Below are 24949 nucleotides of genomic sequence, written 5' to 3' on the forward strand. Positions count from 1 at the left end.
ATTACGTACAGTGGAACCTCGCTTAATGAGCACCTTGTGTTATGAGTAATTTGCATAACGAGCAAAACAAATTGTAAAAATTTGTCTCGCTTAATGAGCAATGTTTTGCATAATGAGTGACAAGGAGAGGGGAAGTCCCGAATTGTGCGCATGCTCCATCAGTCTGTATTTAGTACTCGTTCCGCTAGCATCTTAGTGTCGCTTGTGATCACATATTTTTCGAAACTTGTGTTCACACATATTACTTATAAACATCAACAACCATAGCCTGTTATATAATAAACACGCCAAACAATATGCCAAATTCTTGGGCTATGTAAAGGCTATAATTAAATATTAGAAATTAATTAATTTGACTAAAAGTAGGCAGTTATGCTTCCATCTGGTATTAAATTTAACGACCAATTCCAAATTAAATTTTAGAAATGTCTGAATTAAAAATTAACTATTTATAATTATGAAATTTAAGATGAGATGGAAGCATAACTGCCTACCTCTAGTCAGATTAATTAATTTCTATTATTTAATTATAGCATTTACATAACCCAAGAATTTGGCATATCGTTTGGCGTGTTTATCAAACATATTATCTGTGATTTTTTTTGTTTTCTGCAAATTGAATTCTCATTCCAGGTTGGTTCATTTTGTGCTAGAAGAAATGATGATGATGATTCACACTTCTTAACAATGCACACTGTACAATTTTCTTTGTATAAACGTTGTACATAAAATATTTGAGTACTTTTTGGCATGGAATGCATTATCGTATTTTACATTAATTTATATGGGAAAAATTGTTTTGCTTAACAAGTGTTTCGCATTACAAGTACGATTCTGGAACGAATTATGCTCATTGAGTGAGGTTCCACTGTATTTAATATAATGATATTTTGATGAATAATGATTTAATATAATGATAATTCAGAAAATAATACTGATCTAACTGAAGAATAATTTTGTTGCATAAGAAGTTAGTTTTTTAAAAATCTATTGTAAGAGAGAAACTAACAACAATCTTACATCATCTTGAGTACTTTTAAGCAGCCAATATTATCATTCCAAAAGCAAAAGCAGCAAGCTGTACATTCAACAAATCCAAATGTCTTAGAACTCTTGTCAATCCTAAAAGTCGAGTATGTTCAAAACTCAAACCATCCGAACAGACAAACTCTGGTATTTAAAGTAATGCTATCTTCTAGACTTCATTCTTGTTTCTCCTCCCTATCTAATATCAATGTTATCCTAGTTGTTCAAAATAATTGTTGTTTTGAATTGCTAACTGTTCCACTCCCTCTTTTCCTACCTCACCATCCACTTTCACACTGCTGGTATTTTCCCAAATATATAACTTTTTGGTCATTGATATGTTTTTTCTTCTACCTCTTTAACAACTTCTTCTCGTTTAACCTCAATACTTTTCTCTAACTCTACTAGTGTCACAGTTTTCCTTCCTGTCCTATAATCTTCAAAGTATTCTTTCAGTCTCATCTCGACTCCTTGTCACTCCCATATAAAACCTTCTAGTCTCTGACTCATGTTTTATCAGTATAAGGTAAACTTACCTAACATATCTAAAAAGCATAATTAAAGCCAGGAGTCTAATATCAGAATAGTGAGAAGTGTCCTAGACACAAAGCTCAAGGAACATTGAAGATTGTGGGACAAGAAAGATAACTGACACTAGTGGAAACTGCTTAGAGGAAAAAAATAGAGGTTAAAGGGAAGGAAGCATAGTTGTTACAAGAGGTAGAAGAAATAAATATATCAACAGCTAAAAAATTGTGGATTTGGAGAAAGAGTTAATCATTAGAATGAAAAAAATGTTAGTAGTGTGAAAGTGGATGGTGAATCAAGAAGAGAGGGGGAAGGAGATGGGCTAACACTGAAATTGAATAGGAAGAAGAAACATGAATAATCCTTTAAAGCTGAAATGAAGAAATAAACTGTTTGAATTGAAAAAGACTAGAAGCTGGCTTGATAAGCTGGAAGGCTCAAAAATGCTCAGGATGATGTAAGATTATTATTCTTGGTTTCTCCATTACAGAAGTTTTTTAAGAAACTGTAGTTTATGAAGATTGTATCTAAATCTTCCATCAGTTTTATAATTTCAGATCTGTATTTAAAGTGAAAGGTATATAAAATTTTAATATTAAAGTTAAAAATATTAACATTTTTGTAAACTTAAAGAAATGTTATTTCACACTGCTTACATTTATTTCAAGATATATAATATGTAAATACATTTCAGAAACATTCAGTGTTTGAAGTTATTTAACTTTCAAGTATTGCATTTTTATTAAAAAATTCGAAAATTCAAATTGCTCTTTCAAAAATAACAATAATGTTTTTTCTATTTATTAATATCTCAATTATTACATTGTAATAAATTTATTTTAACTAATTATTAATAAAGATACTTATATCAATAAGTTAATTTTAACGCATTTTTGCATTAATAAAGTAATGACAAAACTGCAAATCTATAAATCACCAGTATGTAGTCAAAGTTAGATAATACAGTAGAACCCTGATTATCCAAAGTTTCCTTTATGATAGAAATTTTTTTGTCATGTTTGTTAAATCAGGGTCTGTTAAATCAAGAGCCTACTGCATACAAAATGTACACAGCTGTTATTAATTAACCAGAACATCTGTCTAATAAAATCTAAATCATTTTCTATATGTAATCAAAAATTTATTTTAGATCATTAAAAAAATATAGTTTTTATTGACTATTACTTTTTTGACTAAACATTAAATATTAACGTACTAAATTACTAAATATATTTACCATATTCTCCAAATACAAGGTGATCCCAACCTTTCTTTCGTGCAATGTACTGTGTTAGACGTATACCAATAAAAATGAATAACAACCCTATAGATGAATCCAGCAAAAAGCTTACAATGTACCTAAATATAAAGATAAATATTTATTTTATGTTAATCTATGATGAGGTGAAAAAGATCTTATCCTATTATAAAAATGAAACATATAATTCTACATAATTTAATATTTAAAGTATTGAAATTTAAAACTGTACATACGAATAATGCAATTTTTATTAATGAAAAATACCTGAAAAATACATCATTTCTTTAAACTCATTGTTTACATATATCATATCTATCCATATTCGTAATTTCAAGCCATAGCTTTGTTGATGATTTAAAAATAATTCTGATCCAAAAATATTAAACATGCAAATCTTAATAAATCTATTGGCTAAAATAAATATTAAAATCAATTTTAATAAATCAATAGTAATATGTTATTCCTAATTTGAATTCAAACTCTCCTCTATTTGCTCAACTGAAAATAAGATGATAATTTATTCTCAAATACAGTAGACCCTCCTAAAACATGGGTTCATATAAGACAGATTTGTATAACACAGTGGAAAAATTGTGATCGTATTCGTATAACACGGTAAAAGAATGAGACAGATCGTCATGGCCGACAGGAATGGTCAAATCTGGACCAATAGTGGACGTTGCACAAACCGTTGAGTTTAAACGAGCAGCGGACCTACTAAAAAACAATTATTATTCAACGGCCATAAAAATTATATTTCCATTAATGATGTCTCCAAAGTTCAGCAAATTTTTCGTAGAAAGAATAACTTATCAGGAAACGCGTCCACCGTTCGATGAGCTGCTTGGTGATGAAAACAAGCTTAAGCAATGGCGACATTGAATGGTGCACTCTCGGTAAGTATTCCTACAATTTTTTGTTTATAGCATAATTTATATGGATTATTCCCAAAAAATTATACATGTTTTGGAAATGTTCGAGTCAAATTAGTCTAGAATCGATTAATTTTATGGAAGAAAACCTTTCAAACAGCTGTACCCCCTAAACTGCACAAGTGCCGGGTGTGAACGGCTCGTGTATTTGTAAAATCTAAGTGACTCGTACAACACAGAATTCATATAACACGGAACATATCTACCGGGTCACAGGGAGGGTCTACTGTAGTCAATGGGCTAAGAGTTATACTTGATATCAGGATTAACATGGGATTAACTTTTAAATTTTACATTGTTAGAATAACTAAAGAACTATTCATTATTCAGAGTAATTTTATGAGTTTATAAAATGAATCACGTATATCACTGTCTGTTGGCATTATGAAAAAATGATTTATTTTGCAAGTACTTTTAACAGTATAAAACTGTCCTCTTCTGGCAGAATCATTATTAGAACTTGCAGAGAACAAGACATTTGAATTCAAGAAAAAAGAATCTGAACATCAATCATCATTTTTTCAAAATTATTTGTCCTGCACGCACATGGAAATTTAAATTATACATGTACAGTTTACAAAAATTATACATTAATACAAAATACAATGAAATGTAAAATAATACATCAAGAATAAATGGATTAAAATAAAGTACATAAATAATAATGAATTAAATAGTCAATAAATAAACACAAACATATAGTGGCACTAATATCACTACATGGTGTTTTATCAGGAACCATGTGATTTAGAACCTTAGAAGGCTAAACAGTGCAGTCCACAACTCTGATATATCCAACGTCAGAGAGTTACACAGTGACAATAATGAAATGTAAAGTGATTCCCACATAAATAACATTTTTTGATCCCCACAGCATTTTAGAAGGGAAATTTGTGACCAAATTGGTTCAAAGTTACTTTCTATCGCTTTTTTAGCTAATCCTGTTGTACACTTGCTAACCGCTGTATCATAATGATGTTCTGCGAGGCGGAGCATTCTAGTAGTGGCTAAAATTTATGATAGCTTCAACCCAGTTAGGGGATTTTGCAAGGGTATAGTATATACTATATAGGAGACTTTTCATAGAGTGTAACCTCATCGCTATCATTACAAAGTATCCCATGTAAAGTGGACTGGGACATTAATTGCAAAATATAGCCAAATTTCTTGAAGACTCGACAAATACATAATGACGCAGGACCCAGGTATAAAATGGCTAGGGTTACGAAAACTACCGTATTTACTCGCATATAAGATGAGGTTTTTATTCATTTATCACAGCTTCAAAATCCTAGGTCGTCCTATATGCGCGAGCAAAAGATTCTTTGCATTTTTGCAAATAATTTTTGTGAACTGTGTATTCACATTTTTTACCGGATGCTTACCCTCTTGTAATTAAAAACAAGTATTTTATCTGGGTCATTTGAATCTTTCTTGTATATTGTCAGGAATAAAGATGAATAGCAATAGGAAACGCAAAGCTTTTGAATTAAATTCCAGATTGAAATTCCAAAATCACACAGGAGCCCAACATAAGTTTTAATCTATTCCCACCTGAAAATGGATGATTATTCGGAAATCAGAATTCAGAGAAACTCATAAAGGTAATTGATGGAAAGTGGATTCGACTGTTAAGAATTGGCAAAATAGGTTCCCCAATTGTCCAGCTTTATGTGAACGAATTATGTTGTCGATTTTACAAGATTTTTCCTTAAAGTTTAAAATGCTAGTAATTTTTGCGGGACAATGCGTCCATTTATGTTCATTTGATGTTTCACTTGTGATTAAACGAAATAAAATTAGAATTGTGTTAATAAAACTAATTTTCTTTATTTTGATCTTTAAAGTCACGCTTCATCCTATATGCTAGGTCGTCTTATATTTGAGTAAATACGGTAATTCCTTCTTAGGTAATTCCAAAGTGGATGGTGGAAATTCATTTTTTTTTTTATTATTACTAATTATAGACTTTTGGTTACTCATAGAACTTTTTCTATCAAGCATTAGTAAACATGTCAAAATTTAAAAAATTATTTACTTTTAGGCTAAAAAGAATTTTAAAATAAAGACACTCCTTGACTTACAATGTTTCAACATATGATATTTCACACACATTATGGCCAATGTGAGTGAAGCAGAAGTTTAAAATCAAAGATGCTCTACTATTGTATTAATGATCTTTCTTGAGACTTGATACATATATATGTACCATAATGGATACACTTGTAAGTTCGCTGACCTGGCGGAGATTGGGGACTTAAAATCCCACTTCTCAGACACCAGTGTAAGTTTGCCGACTTCTAGGGGGAATCGTTAATCCTATGACAAGATGATCTAGGGTTGTTCACATGTGGGTGTGGTGGAGGAGTCACAGATGACAAGTATCTCACAAAAACCTGTTTATTTAAACATGAAATAACTTACACTATGCACAAAGTTCTTTAAACAATTGAATATTCGAAAGTTCTAAGTGTTGAGGGTGTTTTCTAACATTGCTTAAAGGTAGGCCCCAGGGCAGCGGCAGATAAGGAGATTCATCAGTTGGTGTCGGTGGCTCTCTCAATGGACACAAATACAGAAACCTCCGTGCATCGGCACAAACGTCTTCTTGCTTCCGAAACTTCTTGGAGAGTCGTCTGTCATGTCCTTCAAAATTGGCCTTATTAATCTCCGTTTTCTCCTTTTTTGTCTACCTGATTGGTTCAACGTCCCTCTTTCCCACTCCTCGATTGGTCCCTCGTCTGTCCCTAAGTGAAAGACGACACCTATTCGAGTTATGAGAAAGATCCGCTTCGAAGAATCTACTTGACACCATCCGTTAACTCTGGATGGAAAGTGTTGATGGAACTTTGGAACTTGCGCTCATATTTTTCCCCATTGTTGTCTAGTCTGACATTTTATAATTTTAATGACCTGACGTGATGTTCCTTTTTGTCATTAACCTTTTCCCTTTTCAAAATTTCTATGTTTTAATTATTTGTATACGAGTGCCTTGTCAAAGGTCCATCTCTACTAGAGGACACTCATTTACAATTATTGTGTTCTGTTTTACATCAATAGCATTTTTCTCATTGCGGTTTTATATGACTAACACAACCAATCTGATCTTTGATTGGTTTTTAACAATGGAGGTTTTTTCTAGTTTCGTTTTAACAATTTTCCAGGATTGTGGAGTCGGAGTCATTAAAAATCCCCCAGACTCCCTCCAACTCCTTTTTACTTTCCCAACTTGTTATGTATATAAAAAACGAAAAAGTATTTGAATCGTGTCACATTTGACTCTCCGAGTTTTTTTGCAAATCTATACATTTGGAGATATCTCAAACCCAAAAAATGTCAAATAAAGGAAAAAATTTGCACGTCCAGGCGCATATGTTGGCGTCTAATTTGTTTAATTTCTTTATTCTGTTCTGAACTATTAAACAATATCTCAGCATGAGTAAAGTTTAAGAAACAAAATTTGGCACAGTAGCGTGTGTATAAAGGCCATTAATACTATTAAATTTTGGTTCTTTATTAAAGGTCGACAGGGTGGACACACAGAAGGGGTCTTGTGTCATATCTCCAGTGTGGTCAGACTTCATGAATATTTTACTTGTTATTAGCATTCACAATCTTATAATATAATCGAGATGGGTTAATAATAATAATAATAGTAGTAGTAGTAGTAATAATAACAACAATAATAACAAAGTGTGATACCGGCTCGGACGTTGCCCGAGTTAACAAGGTCCACGTTCGTGGGTTAGGCAGAGGCTCACGTTCGAAAAATAGGCCACATCTCCCTTGGTTACCGGTGGCGAAAGCAGCACCGGCCCAAGCATGGCTATTGCAATGCCCTCAACAGATGTGAGGAACCAACCCAGCCTTGGTGTTTCTGTGGCAATGCATCCACAGACCACAAAGGCTGGAAAACCACACCAACGGATGAAATGGACAGTAGAAATAAACAAGTTTATCATCCGTACTTACTACACCATCACAAAACTCAAAACAAACATGACAGCATACAGACAACAACTACACCATAGATTCACACAACAGTATCCTCATCTCACTGCCACTGAACAAAGGATTGTTGATCAAAAAAGAACAATTATACACAACAACCTTATTCCACAAACAAAACTTGAACTTATCAAACAACAGGTTGCAAATCAAATACATCAACAGACAGAAACATCTAACATTAATGAAGATCATGTAACCTGTCAGGATAATCCAGCAACAAGCATTGATAATAACACACATACAACAATTACCACTAATGATACTACAGATACTTCCTCATCCATCACTGATTACATAGACATGGATTTAGTTAATTAGTTGCACTTGAATGTTATAACTCGTGTGTTAAACCATCCGACTCAGATTCAAAATTGTGCCTCCCATACAGTCTAACATTCGTACATACAGGGAAAAAACCGAATCTTTTGCATATCTCAACGTTTCAAGGTGCCCTGAGTCCAAAAATGCAAAAATTTGGGGTGGGATCATTTTTTTGAATGATCACTACACTTTTCCTCTGTTATGTATAACAACAAAAAAGTGTTATTATCGTATTGACTCATTATTTAGAGGAATATTTTAGCTTTGAAATAAAAAAGTTTTTACATTCTATCTTTATTAGAACTATATTTATTGATGCTAATATTCTGAGGTCACGTGATGACGTCAGAATTTTCAGGCCTACTTTGTTAACAAGTCCGCCCCTGGTCGGAGTTGAATTGTAAGAAAAAGTCAGAGTCGGAGTTGTGTAAAAATCTACTGACTCCACAGCCCTGCAATTTTCTAATATAAATGTTTAATGTCAACCCGTTTTTAGAACCTCACATACTGTAATATACAAGAAGATATAAGATATATATGAGAGTCGTCCCAGAAGTACCCGACCTTACATATAGATGGTGGTACTTGTTTGAAAAAACAAATTGTGTTCAAAAGTATCAACCTTATAAAGCTTAAGTTTGAACTTAGAAGATGCTACATTGTTTAGTATTTGTTTGACAGCCATCAATAGTGAACAATCTCAGTGAATTTGTAAACATGGAAAAAATTGGTCATCGTTATGTGATACAATACTTTCATTTGAAAGGTTTCAGTCCAACCAATATTAAAGCTGAGCTAGATTCTACTCTGGGGAAGTCTGCTCCCTCGTTTACAACAATAAAATATTGGGTGGCAGAGTTTAAATGAGGCCGTACGAGCTGCCAAGACAAACATTGCAGTGGTTGACCAAGTGAGGTGACCATGCCAGAAATGGTAAAAAAAATCCACACAATGGTATTGGATGACTGTCGACTCAAAGTGCGAGAGCTAGCAGACATGGTAGGCATTTCAAAAAGTGCTGTACATCGCATTTTGACTAAAAATTTGACATGAGAAAGCTGTGTGCAAGATGGGTGCCATGTTTGCTCACATTGGGACAAAAACAGCATCGTGAGGATGTTTCAATCAAGTGTTTGGCAATGTTTCGCAGCAACAAAGCAAAGTTTTTGTGTCTATTCGTAACCATGGATGAAACATGGGTCCATCACTTCACATCTGAGACGAAAGAACAGTCAAAACAATGGACTGAAAGGGGAGAATCAGCTCCAAAGAAGGCGAAAACAGTTCCATCTGCTTGCAAGGTCAAGGCGTGTTTTTTCGGATGTGTGTGGGATAATTTTCATTGATTATATTCAAAAATGAAAAACAATCAACAGCGAGTACTATGCAAACTTATTGCAGCGCTTGTGTGATGAAATCAAGAAAAAACGGCCACATTTGGCGAAAAAGAAAGTGTTGTTTCATCAAGACAATACACCAGTTCACACATCCATTATTGTGATGGCAAAAATCCATGAGTTAAGGTTTGAATTGCTTCCTTGTGCACCCTATTTGCCAGATTTAGCCCCCTCAAATTATTTTCTTTCCAAACTTGAAAAAAATGGCCTGGTGGTAAAAGATTTGCTAACAATGAAGAGGTGGAGTCTGCAGTTGATGGCTATTTTGAGAAGCTTGACACTTCTCACTATAAACAGGGGATTGAAGCTATTGAACATCACTGGGAAAAGTGTATTGAGCTAAAAGGAGACTATGTTGAAAAATAAAGATATGTTTTCCCAAATTTTTTGTCTCTTTGTTAGGTTGGGTACTTCTGGGACTACCCTTGTATATATATCTTATACCTTCTTGTATTTTACACCCCACTGTGTCTCCTGCTACTGGTGAGAAGAGGAGGAGGAAGAAGGCCATTACTCTCAATGAGAAACTTAAGATCATATTGAAGCCCGAGAGTTATAGCGATTGCTCACAAGTTTGGGTTATCACAATCAGTAGCAGTCCAAACTCATGTTATGTACTATATAACCTATTTATTTATTTATTTATTTTTTTGAATTTTGGAACATAACACCATCATTAATCACGGAGAGACCATATATGTAAAAATCAAATCTACAATTCATTCTGATTTAAACTGTTTGATTTTGTTATATAATAAATAAAGTAATGTTAAAATAATCTAAATAAAGTATTTATGAAGTAAAATACAAACCATGTACAAGGATCTCCTTGAAAAAATTCAGCAAGAAAAATATTTGCAAAATGGATGACTAAAGCTCCCATCCCTTGTTTAGATGTATCAAAGAACCTTAAAATAAAAATAATTTTACAAATAAACATTATAGTGTAACCTATTAATTATAGCTAAATAATTTATTTTAAATTTTGTTTACCATATTATCCAAGGCCGCCTCTCTCTTCTTGGTTCACAAAACCTCTTCACTATAAATATCAAAATGTTTTTAAATAAAAAAATTTACTATTTAAATAATATAAGTGTAATTCTTTTATGGAGATAATAAAATTTAACAGTAAAATTTTCAAATTAGAACACAACTGAAAAATTAATAACTTAAAAACATATTTTAAATAAGTTTTATTGATTACTTCTATTTAAAACTTATCTTTTATTTAAATGTTTTTATAATTATTTAAAGCATCTTTAAATTATTATATTAGATTAAGCAATTTATAAACAGAAAATACGAATTAATTAGTATTTTTCATTTAAGTTGACTTAATTATTTAGTTATTTGCTTCGTATAAATAATAAAGAACATCTTTTAAAGATATAATCAATAAATAAAAATCTATATGACTCAGTAGTTTTTTGGATGTTCAAAATTATTGTACATACAGGGGGGTGCAAAAGTAGGTATACAGTTGTTATTATGGAAAAAAAACATACACGGAGAAAATAGGAAGAAAAAACATTTATTTTTATGTACAAATGAAATCACAAATAAGGAATACAAACTAATAAAAGTAATAATAATGAACACCAAACATTTGTATTTCTCAGATTCTCAACTGTATACCTACTTTTGCACCCCCCTTTATAACAAGCAATTATTTATTGTAACATTGTTGCAATGCCAGGCTGCAATTCTTAATTTAATTAATTTAAAATATACGCTCTCTACCTCAAATTAGTAGTGGCTTGCACCTGTACATCATACTTTTCCTTTAACAATAGAATCAAGCCAGTTATCTATCTAACACCTTAAATTTTTGAATTAAAATAACATGACTTCTGGTTTGCATTAGAAGTTCATATGTAGTTAATCAAGGCCTTCAGCCCCTAAGGTTTCCATATCTAGTCTCAACTTTCATCTACCTAACTCCATTCTCGAGATTTAGGAAAGACAGACAGATGAAAGAGAGGGAATTTATAGGTCTACAATTTCTTCAAATTGTAGCCCACTTAGTATATTATATAGAGTATTTTACACCAATTTATAGTAAACTTATGATATATTTCTCTAAATATAATGATGAAAAATATGCCATAAGGTTGGCAGCTGCAGAAACTGATTTTTTTCAGAATCTTTGATACTAATATGATAAATATTATGTATCATCATCCTACACACCGGGGTGTATAAAATATAAATCGAACTCACTTGTGCCTATTGACCGGTGTGAAATAAATAACTTCAATTCAACGAACGTTTTCTGGACGCCTTCCGTGTCCTTCTTCAGGTTAACTGCTGGATTCTATTATTTTTAAAAAACTGCGTTCCGATCTTTTAAGAACAAATTCAAATGAAGATAGTTCGAAAGCGCGATGACCATCGCGCATGCGCTATATCTGTCGTGCTCCTTGTCGTACTGTATCATATTCTTTTTAATCTTTTTATTCTTTTTTATCTTTGGGTCACATGATTTCATGTGTTATCGGACCCAAATAAATCTTTATGCATCCTCTTGTAATAAAGTTTGCCAAGCAAGCGAAAGAGTTATCTCGTCGCGTGAATTAATGCATGTTGTTTTAGTTTGCGCTTTATGTATCTCTATCGCTTCCAGCCATTTGAGGTGTTCCATCCGAGTCGTTTTAGTTATTAGCGTGGCCCCCGCGAAGTCCACATTAATGCCCGGTTCAGAAGCGTACACTGCAAGCGACGTGGTAGCTCTGTTGTATCTTATATCCGCCTCGTGTTCTTTAACCCTGACTTCCATAGAGCGTTTCGTTGATCCTATGTAGATCAGATCCCTATTAAATCTCTCGTCCTTTATCGGGATTCGGTATACGCCTGCCATTCTATTCGGGTCCGATGGGTCCTTTCCGTTACGTAACAAAGTGTAAATGGTTGGGCCTCTCCTATAAGCAACGGTGACCTTACGTCTCCTTGCGATAGACGCGTATACGGATTTCAAGGTCGGGTTATATGTGATGGGTATTCTCTCCACCTCCGTATTTTGGTTGTTACTTTGTGCCACTGCAGGTGCGTTTTGGCTCATTCGTGCTCTTTGGCGTTCCGCCATTCTTGGAATAATGTTGCGGTAGCCGTGTATATCCGCAATCTTCTCAATATGTTTCAACTCTTTCTTAAGCGCTTGTTGAGTGGAAGAGTGCGTGTATGCCCGTCTGACCAATGATCTAAATGCTGCTATTTTGTATTGGATCGGGTCGCATGAGTCACTCGGGATGTATGTGGGGCTTGCACATTGTTTGCGATACACAGAGGTATGGATGTTGTGCGAGTCAATCCTGATATCCACATCCATTTTCTGGACTTTAATTCATTAATTCGTAAGATGTTGATTATTTGAGTTTTAAAATATATAAATTATCAGGAATTTCTAAATATTTTAAATTTTAACATCCATACCTCTGTGTATCGCAAACAATGTGCAAGCCCCACATACATCCCGAGTGACTCATGCGACCCGATCCAATACAAAATAGCAGCATTTAGATCATTGGTCAGACGGGCATACACGCACTCTTCCACTCAACAAGCGCTTAAGAAAGAGTTGAAACATATTGAGAAGATTGCGGATATACACGGCTACCGCAACATTATTCCAAGAATGGCGGAACGCCAAAGAGCACGAATGAGCCAAAACGCACCTGCAGTGGCACAAAGTAACAACCAAAATACGGAGGTGGAGAGAATACCCATCACATATAACCCGACCTTGAAATCCGTATACGCGTCTATCGCAAGGAGACGTAAGGTCACCGTTGCTTATAGGAGAGGCCCAACCATTTACACTTTGTTACGTAACGGAAAGGACCCATCGGACCCGAATAGAATGGCAGGCGTATACCGAATCCCGATAAAGGACGAGAGATTTAATAGGGATCTGATCTACATAGGATCAACGAAACGCTCTATGGAAGTCAGGGTTAAAGAACACGAGGCGGATATAAGATACAACAGAGCTACCACGTCGCTTGCAGTGTACGCTTCTGAACCGGGCATTAATGTGGACTTCGCGGGGGCCACGCTAATAACTAAAACGACTCGGATGGAACACCTCAAATGGCTGGAAGCGATAGAGATACATAAAGCGCAAACTAAAACAACATGCATTAATTCACGCGACGAGATAACTCTTTCGCTTGCTTGGCAAACTTTATTACAAGAGGATGCATAAAGATTTATTTGGGTCCGATAACACATGAAATCATGTGACCCAAAGATAAAAAAGAATAAAAAGATTAAAAAGAATATGATACAGTACGACAAGGAGCACGACAGATATAGCGCATGCGCGATGGTCATCGCGCTTTCGAACTATCTTCATTTGAATTTGTTCTTAAAAGATCGGAACGCAGTTTTTTAAAAATAATAGAATCCAGCAGTTAACCTGAAGAAGGACACGGAAGGCGTCCAGAAAACGTTCGTTGAATTGAAGTTATTTATTTCACACCGGTCAATAGGCACAAGTGAGTTCGATTGATAAATATTATGACTGGTCTTGCTGAAAAATGTTGAATTAAAAATTTAAAACTTACCGTATTTTACGGACTATAAGACGCACTTTTTTCTTCGAAAAACTGCCTCCAAAATTCAGGTGCGTCTTATAGTCCGTAGCGTCTTATAGGTATTTTTTTAAAAAATTGTTTAAAAATTAAGGTGCGTCTTATAGTCCGTAAAATACGGTATTTTATAATTAACATATAATTCTAATATTCTAAGAAAGATCTGAATAAAAAAATTTTAATCTTATTTATTGATTGAAACAATACAAAGCATTAATTAATTTTTTTTAGTAAATATAAAAATCAATACTAAAATAATTCAAGATCATAAAATTTCAATTTAATGTGAAGTACTTATATCAGAATTAGATACTGATTAATTAACTAACAACAAAAATTAAATGTGTTATTAACTTATGCTGAAACAATTATTTTTATATTGAAGTTATATTAGCAAACAAGGTTTTAACTAATTTATAACTAGTTATGTATATATTCTTATTGTTTTTATTTATTTTGTGCATAATTTTTTAGTTTTATCATGATTATTGTTGAATCATTTGTATAGTTTTTAATGTGGGAATAATTGTTAAAATGGAAGGTGGAAATCAACTGTCAACAGACATTTCCTTAACTCTACAATAAATAAACAAATCAAAGTTGTGGAAGTGAATTAAATTTCTTTGTATACATGTTGATCTGTGCTTCTTGTCCTTAATTACTTATATTATATTTGTGTCCACTTTGGATGTTCTTGTGTATTAGGACTCGTTATACTGAGGGAAGAGAAACACACCATTTCCAATTAAAATATATTTATTGTACAGTAACTTAATCTTGTATGCCACAACACCCCTTCTCAACAGACATTACCATTTTAAGTTTATATATATATATATATATATATATATATATATATTAAAATATTAAGGTACAGTACAAGATTGAGGTACAATAAATACTGTATATTTTAATTGGGAATGGTGTGTTTCTCTTCCCTCAGTATAACGAGTCCTAGTACACAAGAATGTCCGAAGTGGACACAAGTATAATATGAATTAGATTTCCTTCTCATCGACAGCCTTGAACAGCTTTTAAGAAAACTGATTAAAAAATAATAATAATTATTATTATTATTATATTTAAATTATAAATTTTAATTATATTCAGTTATGTAAATAGCAAATTATAAAAAAAGTTTTATGATAATTTTCTTCATTTTGATCATTCATGAAATATTTAATTTCCTGAAACTCATATCAGTTCAGTAATGCTTAAATTTAGGTTTAATGACAAGTCCTAAAACATCTTTAAGCAAGAACTGAGCTTAAGGAACAATATTAATTTATATCACTGTTCTTTTATTGTAATGTAGTATTTGAATATATACAAAGTATTAAAAAATAAATCTGTTTTCAATCAGTTTATTAAATATGTTTACTACATCTCTAACTGCATTTATATAACATCAACACCTGCAGCTGATCAGATTTTTTATCACATTTGCTATTTAAATTAATGGAAAACAGGTCATTACAGTAAAAAATATTACTAATATAAAAAAATTGAAATAATGTAAAATAATAAAACTATAAAAAACAATATATATAAAACTTGTAAAAATGTATTAAATTTCTACTTTATTACAAAACCTGTATATAACAATCACAATTAATACATTTAGACTAGCTAGTAAACAGCTTTAAACAATCAATAATAGTCTAAGCTGGAACTTCTCCAGTATAAGAAGACACATCTTACACATTTTTTCCATCTGCTAAATTTAATCAAAAACATTTTTGGCCTGGTTAATAAGCTTCTGTCAACAAAGGCTTATCATCAGGCCAAAAACAATTGTTTTGATTAAATTTAGCCGATGGAAAAGTGCATAAGGTGTGTCTATCATCATCTTATACTTTAAACAATAAAACATACCACACATTTACATAATAAAGTATATTAATTAATGCAAAAATTAATTTTTTTTTTTAAACTCTACACATTTTTGATGGATTATACTGGATTGCTGAACTGATTCAAGATTTCTTCCTTTGATGAGTCTTTTTCTGGACTTTAATTGATTTGATATAAATACAGGCTCCCTTCTCACATCTGTATGATTTTACAATCTTGAGAAGATCAACAGACTCTTCTGCAGAAAAATGTTTTTCCCTCCCTTGTCAAATCCTTGTTTATGATGAAGGCTTATTTTATATCCTTTGCTAAACCAAATGAAGATAATTTCTGTATTATCCTAAAGAGAATGTTGCATAAACTAAATGAAGACGTTCTCTTTAGGATAATACAGAAATTATCTTCATTTGGTTTAGCAAAGGATATAAAATAAGCCTTCATCATAAACAAGGATGATGTAATTTGAGGTTTATAGAAAACCATGCACCTTAGTTCAAAATATCTGTTTTTTATAAGATGTTTCATGGTATGTCAAGCTGAAGCTGTTCGAAATCTTCCAATCATATCTTCTCTAGTTGTTTCTTGCTCATGGACAACATTCTTTGAATACCCCACAAATAAAAGTTAGATGATGTTGCGTCCAGCAATCATGCAGGTTATTGTACTGGTCCAAACTTCCAAAACCCCTCCCTTTACAATAACAATCATCATGTAGTGCTATTATTGGCCAAGCAAACAAGCATTAATTTGCCACTAAGTGTCATTTACTTGGAATCTCCACTAAGAAATATCTCAGATAGTGAGGTGTCCATTTTAGGGAGGTAGGAATACATTATAATGTCTATACTTTTGTCCACACAAGAGTAAAACTGTCAAAGTTTGTGGGGTATCCAGCTTAAAGAGTTGTCCAATTTTTGATGTTTTACTATGTTTTTGTTTGTTGAACCTGAATGATGAACAAACAAAAATAGATTGCTTAGATTTGCCATTGTTTTGTTTTTCACTGTTCTTTTTAATTTCAGTCTGTTTATATAGATGTCACAATAATTAAAAATTAATCCACAAAACTACTTAATTCAGGTAACCAAAAAGTATTCAATATAAAAAATATTCAGCCTAATTTAAGCTACCCTCAGCAACAAACACAAATGGATTCCATTTGTGTTTGTTGCTGAGTTGCTTCCATATAACTTGTGTTTTTTTTTTTATAACAACAACTGAGAAAGCATTCCATTTTTTTAGTTTAATTTTTAAAATCAAATTTTAGCATCTTTTCATTTATTAACAATTTTTTTTCTTATTCTGGTAAATTACTGGCATATTAAAAGTATTAAATAATTTTTCTATGTAATTTGAGGTTTATAGAAAACCATGCACAATAATAATTAAAAATCTGATAAATTCAAGCATGTATAAATATATATATATATTATACTATTATAATTTCATTATTTAGAAGAAAAATTATTGGGGATTTGATGATTCAGAGAATATTCTCAAAAATATTATTGCAAAAACATGTAGAAATGATGATGATAATGTGGAGCCAGTAGTAGTGAAACAAAGCACAAACCATCAGTCTCTCCTCACACATATTACAGAACTAGAATGTTATGTCTTTGCAATCTGATGTAAAGGTGTTTGAGGTTAGGGGAAAAATAGGAAAGGAACTAAGAAAGTCCAGACTGACACATCATCAATCCCAGATAATAGAATTCTTTGGCAAAAAAATAAACACAATGTGTTTATTGTACAAATGAATATCTTTAACTATGCTGCCATTCTGCAATCAATATAGATTGCAGAATCAAACAGTTTTTTCAGATGTTAATTTGATCTTAAATAATGGACTCAGTTGGAGCATATCAGTATGTTTCTATGGAAAGTCATATTGGCATAATATTACAGGTATACCTCGTCTTACGTCGGTAATTGGTTCCAGGAGAGGCGACGTTAAGTCGAATTTACTTGTGTAGTTATGACGTAAGTCGTAGTTTCGACTTACGTCGTAACTAAACGCCAATAATGGAGGAAACGCCAATAATGAGCACTTAAAGACTGCTAAGTAAGACGACAACACAGAAACACAGATGTTTTCATGGTTCGTTCCCTAGGATTTATGATGATTATATTAACATTTACTGTAAATGTACATATTTTAATATGATTTTATGTGCTTTCAACGCTTTTCTAGTGATATTACGACTTCAATGTTTATGGCGGACGGATTTAAAGTTGAATAAACTGACTTAAACTTGATTTTTATTTTTCCATATACTTTTTTGACAAATGACGTATAATCGGGAACGACGTAACTCGAGGTATACCTGTATTTATGTATAGATAAGACATTAAACCAACTTGTAATATATAAGTTGAAATGATACTTTATTAAACTATGTAACATGTATAGTATTATTATATTAACATGCATTTTTGGTCATTAAATTTTTATAACAACATTAAAAACTGATGCTTTTTTCATTATATTTAGCAAAATATAGGTGCAGTAAATATGGTATGCATGTAGGTGGGTACTGTACATGCCTGCAGGAACACTCACCTCACTAACCTAGACACTGGATCTTTAGTGACTATATTTGACTTTCTTTTTGGTCAATTTATTTTGGGAACATACTGTGTAATTCAGATTTTTTGGAATATTCTTTATTTGACAATCTTCATCAAGAATAAATAACTTATTTTAATAAAAAAATTTTTATATTTTCATATAAAAGGAAAAAATATCCTTTTATATGAAAATAATAACTTGGTAAACGAATAAGTCACATTTATTGGAAAAAACTGTTCACATTTATTAACAACTAATAAGGATTACAATAAAAAATTATTTTTATTAGATTAAAAAAAATCAATAGGATCAGTAATCAATACGAGAAGAAAAAAGTATTATTTTAATACTCTCATAGATAGAAACTATATATCTTACTTACATCATATCGTGCATTCTATTTAACAAAATATCATACAAAAAACACTACCAAAATAGATATAAAAATAAATCAAACTAAAAATATCCAATTTAATTTTTCTTTTATCAATAACATTTTCAGGACTTAAAAAAATAACATGAGGTAAGAGTGAAAAATGAATTAGACTTTTGGCACAAGATTTTATTACACAATATATAAAACACCCAACTTCAAAGTTACTTCCGTACCTAAACATTTCTTCCAGCGTCCATACCACTTGCCAAAGAAGTTTTGGAAGCCCATAAAACTTTGGCACTGTACATAAATTCAGTCCTACTATGCTAGCTCATGATGGAGAACAAGAAATATAAGCGATGAATGACACACAAGCATGGACTTTATAAGAAACTGGCACCCCTTAATTCCCAATTTCACATAATGTAATAATCCAAAAGTTTGATTCATTTTGACTCTACTTTGTACATAAATGAACATACACGACCAAACCAATACCAGCAACTACGTAATTAATAAATAAAGAAATATTTACTAATGTTTTCATCCATTTAAAATAGAAATCATCGGGCACATAATTTTTGTTCTGTGTTATGCGCTTGATGATGTCTATTTTAAATGAATGAAAACATTAGTAAATATTTCTTTATTTGTTAATTACATAGTTGATGGTATTAGTTTGGTTGTGTGTTTATCCTATCCCAGTTTTGGAGAGTTACTGTACTGTACATAAATGAATACAATAAAATTGGAAGTTTGAATTCAAAATTTTAAGTTAAACATTTCCTTAAATAACAGGTGTTTAAAGCAGTACATTATTTTACAAATATATTCAGTCTATATTTATCACAATAACAGTCATAAAAAATATAATTTTAATTATATGTGATTGAAACTGTTTATAGCATGATGTAAATTATTTCCACATGTGTAGGATAAAAGCTGTTACATGACAATTAGCAAAAGAACACACATTTGCATACTTTGTTTTTTCCCCTCTATTCCATAATTTTTATAATGAACTACAGAAATTCTCATTATATAATCAATGAATATTTAAAGGTATTCATTGCTTATAGACAATGACATTCTTTTACATGAAAACAAATTGAAAATATTTAAATATTTAACAAAATCTCATCAGGTTTAAAAATTTTATATTTTGAACTATGTAAAACATAAGTTATAATAAAATATACTTAATGTTTATTTTGTTTATTTAATATATTTAATGTAGTATTTAATGGTGTGTGTTTCACAAGCAGTAATTACTACATGTGAAACAATAATAATAATAATATTAATTACTATAGAAAAAATAACTATAAGTAATCTCATATAAATTTCATTAATAAATATGAATCAATAATAAAGTTAACAATGAAAAAATGACTACATCAATTTATTCTATCATGAAATTAATAACAAAACTTTTCAATTCTGAATTATTTGCTATTTAAAACATGTATGATATAAGAGATATTATTCACATATACTGTATGTATAGAAGAAGAATATTTCCTTAAACTCCACAATATACTTTGCTTATTTGATTATTTTAAATAAGTGATAGGTAATAGAATTTTCAGCAATTTCATCACTTATTTAATGTTTTCAATCTTATCAGCTTGAAAGCATTTATCAATCAGTAAAAAAAAAATCACAAATACCTTTTTAATTTTTATGTAACTGTTAACAATACAAAAATAAAAAATAAATCAATGTTTACCAGCAAACTATGTAATGAAAAAATGTTTTTGATTACCTTTAGTAATCATTTTCAAGTTTACATATGTTTGAGTTTAAATAATAAATTCAAAGCATTCTAAACATTGCACATATATAAGACATGCATTCGCAAAATTTAAATGATCAACTAAAGATTGAATACGGGCACTGGAATGAGTAACTGACTAAAACTACATCTTTCACACACTTCCAGAACGAAGTTTATCATAACAAACATTTTGAAATAAAGACATTAAAAATATATAATATGGTACATTTAGCTACTGCAAACATTAAAATAACAATCAAACACAGTAAAAGTACAAATAAGAGTATAGATATCTAAATAAAGATCTTACAATTAACTTTGGGTTGACCTGTACTATCGAATATCATAACTTTTAATCTAGAAGTGACCTTTTTGCAGAATAAATATTTATTTATCCAACTAAGCCATAGGCTATGTAGCTTAGTTGAATAAGTAGATACAAAAATATCTGATTCATTTTATAATGTTTGCTATTAAAGCTTATATATTATTATAAAAACAAAAACACCAGATATTTTTATTACATAGAGCATTTATTATTAAATTGATTCCCATGCTTTTGGTCTGCCACCAAATGACAGCAACCAATCATATAATATACCAGACATTCAGATACTTAAATTCAATTATTTATTGTGACATTATCACAATGCTGAGCTGCAATTTTTTGTCACAATGCATTTAAATTTATTAATGTCTTGCCCTTCTAATCATACTTTTCCTGTTAACAATGAAGTCATGCCAATAATGTATCTAACTCTGTTCAGAAAATTTTTTAATTGAAATAACGTCACTTCCAGTCTAAAGCAGAAGTTCATATATAGTTAATCAGTGCTTCCTGCCCCTAAGCTTTCCATACCTGATCTTGACTTTCACCTATCTAACACCATTCTCAAGATTAAGGAAGAACAGACAAACAGATGGATGACAGTGGGAATTTATACATCTACAATTTTTTCAAATTGCAGCCCAAAAAGTTGCTTCTAATTTATAGAACTCAAAACTATTTCTGGAGTAAACATTTTTTTAAAGTTGTTCTATTCCACTTCCAAATTTGAACATAATAATTAGAACAAAAAAGTTTAAAAATATAATGAAGAACCTATGTGCAAAGAATCATAAGCTCTTCATACATTAGATAGGAAATCAATATCCTTTACGTTAACGTAATCACCTATCTGTCCTTGTTTAAAAATTTCTAAAATTTACATGTGTATAGCCAAATATTGATTCCAAAAACTTTCTTGATGAAACTTCAGCCTAAAAATCCTCTATATCTTGATGTATTGTGATAAAAGCACTGTAGAGAAGATGCACTTTTTTGCATTGTACTAATATCTATGAACTTTTTAGTACAGGTCTTAATGTTCTTCCAATGTATACTGATCTGCCTCTAAAATAACCATCCATGACAAGTATGGAATAAAAATTACCTTTAGTTTGTTAACTAATGGATTTCTAATAAGCTAATATTGTAGGGTTTTATTTAAAAGCTGAATTAAATGTGGCTTCCTTAGTGATATTCCTATAAACTCCTTTCAATTTACCATTATCTTGTAATTAGAATTTGTTAGCATGTCACATTTAATGCAGTTGATGGTGAAGCTTTCTTAAAATATCTTTGATCACTTAAATTTTGGGAATAATTAGATTTATCCATTTTATTTTTCAAAAAATAATAATAATATAAATATAATATTAATATTTATATAAATAAAATCAATTACTTATTCTCATCTTAACTTTATTGATAATTCACTATAAATTTGTCTTCTTTTTGCATTTAAAAATTATTTATTGAAAAATATGAAAATGTTGATTTTCTTAATTATAATGACTGCATAAAATGTATCAATAATGTCACTTTCAATAAAAAGTAACTGGATTGATTTCTTTTGTATATGTATTGTTCTTGGTACGACAATTCGCAACGTTTATGTATTGTTCTTGTTGCTATGTTTATAAAAATATTAATACTACTATATAAATAAAATTTTTAAGTTAAATTGATTTTTATTATCAAATAATAAATAGCATATACTATTATTAAATTTTATTACTCATTGTTTATTCATCTTAAAATCTATTACATGAATATATGTTTATACTGGTAACATTAGTTTTTTTTTCCTAGCAGTTTCAAATGAAATCATCTAGATAACATTCAAACAGCCAAAACTAAATGTTTGCTATAAAAACAAAATGTATTTTATGGTGGGATAAAAAATAATTACAGACAACAGTATCAGCAATAACAAACCAGATACTGTTTTAACCAGTAAAAGCTGAGAATGCACAATTCAAATAATAATAAAGCTGTACCAAATACACTATCCACAATATAAAAAATACATAAACTAAAAAAATTAGTAAATACTTAGAATTCAACTATGAAGTAAAGTATCTGTGGAGAATGGATAAGATACATATTGTGCTAGTAGTTCTTACACAGGCATCATACCACATATACTATATAAAAGTCTTCAAAAATCATTGGGCTTCGTGTGTGTTGTGTGTGTGTGTGTGTGTGTGTGTGTGTGTGTTTGTCCTTCATGCATTACCATACCATTTATCCGATTGCCATGAAACTTTGGGAAGTTGTTTAATACACTCCCACAAAGGTTTCTGGCATATGTGAAGACCACCATTTCCCCCCTTTTCAAAAATATATTTATATATGGATTAAGGCTTTTATGTCCAACAGATGGCGCTAACTTCCGACGACCTAAGTTTGCTTCTCTGTGAGGCATTGTTTTTCTGTGAGAACGGACTAAACCAGATCATTTTCTATCTATCTATATAAATAAAATATAACGTTCGTTTGTTCCTACCGATTCCTTTGAAATTTTGACACCACGTTGCATTCGAATACGCACGTGTTTTTATATAATATACATGTCGAAATTCCCCCACTGGGGGAGAGGGACAGGATTAAGGCTTACTGTGAAGAACTCGGCTTCTATTTATACTATTTTGCATGCGTTTTTTGCGTTTTTAATTGCGTTTTAATAGGTTACGTCAACAGAATATATACTAAAAAGAGATTTTTCGATATTTCCTTGCGGGGGAGAGGGACAGGATTAAGGCTTACTGTGAAGAACTCGGCTTTTATTATACTATTTTAGACGTGTGTTTGATTGCGTTTTAATAGGGTACGTCAACAGAATATACACTAAAAAGGGATTTTTCGATATTCCCTTGCGAGGGAGAAGGGACAGGATTAAGGCTTACTGTGAAGAACTCGGCTTTTATTATACTATTTTAGACGTGTGTTTGATTGCGTTTTAATAGGGTACGTCAACAGAATATACACTAAAAAGGGATTTTTCGATATTCCCTTGCGAGGGAGAGGGACAGGATTAAGGCTTACTGTGAAGAACTCGGCTTTATTATACTATTTTAGACGTGTGTTTGATTGCGTTTTAATAGGGTACGTCAACAGAATATACACTAAAAAGGATTTTTCGATATTCCCTTGCGAGGGAGAGGGACAGGATTAAGGCTTACTGTGAAGAACTCGGCTTTTATTATACTATTTTAGACGTGTGTTTGATTGCGTTTTAATAGGGTACGTCAACAGAATATACACTAAGAAGGGATTTTTTGAAATTTCCCTCACGGGGGAAGTGTTATCTATATATATAAAAACGAATATGTCTGTCTGTCTGTCCTTCATGCATTACTACACCATTTATCCGATTGCCATGAAACTTTGGGAAGTTGTTTAATACACTCCCACAAAGGTTTCTGGCATATGTGAAGACCAACATTTCCCCCCTTCCAAAAATATCTTTATATATGTATTTGTGAACTGTTATCTATATATATAAAAATGAATGTATGTCTGTGTGTGTGTGTGTGTGTGTGTGTGTGTTTGTCCTTCATGCATTACCATACCATTTATCCGATTGCCATGAAACTTTGGGAAGTTGTTTAATACATTCCCGCGAAGGTTTGTGGCATATGTGAAGACCACCATTTCCCCCCTTTCAAAAATATATTTATATATGGATTAAGGCTTTTATGTCCAACAGATGGCGCTAACTTCCAACGACCTAAGTTTGCTTCTCTGTGAGGCATTGTTTTTCTGTGAGAACGGACTAAACCAGATCATTTTCTATCTATCTATATAAATAAAATATAACGTTCGTTTGTTCCTACCGATTCCTTTGAAATTTTGACACCACGTTGCATTCGAATACGCACGTGTTTTTATATAATATACATGTCGAAATTCCCCCACTGGAGGGAGAGGGACAGGATTAAGGCTTACTGTGAAGAACTCGGCTTTTATTATACTAT

At 31.4% G+C, this 24949-nt stretch overlaps 1 protein-coding gene across 2 annotated transcripts in view; it reads right to left on the reverse strand.

The window, feature by feature from the left end:
• Positions 1 to 24949, reverse strand: part of LOC136981624 (store-operated calcium entry regulator STIMATE-like) — a 44902-nt gene that overhangs the window by 10158 nt on the left and 9795 nt on the right. For both annotated transcript variants that reach the window (XM_067277960.1, XM_067277959.1), the window contains exons 2-4: positions 10470 to 10518; positions 10289 to 10384; positions 2792 to 2913 (exon numbers count right to left, since the gene is read on the reverse strand). In XM_067277960.1, the coding sequence (XP_067134061.1) occupies positions 2792 to 2913; positions 10289 to 10384; positions 10470 to 10518 (267 nt within the window). The remainder of the gene's footprint in view (positions 1 to 2791; positions 2914 to 10288; positions 10385 to 10469; positions 10519 to 24949) is intronic.

This window comes from Centruroides vittatus, unplaced genomic scaffold (genome assembly GCF_030686945.1).
Source record: "Centruroides vittatus isolate TY-2023 unplaced genomic scaffold, ASM3068694v2 contig_784, whole genome shotgun sequence".
Classification (NCBI taxonomy): domain Eukaryota; kingdom Metazoa; phylum Arthropoda; class Arachnida; order Scorpiones; family Buthidae; genus Centruroides; species Centruroides vittatus.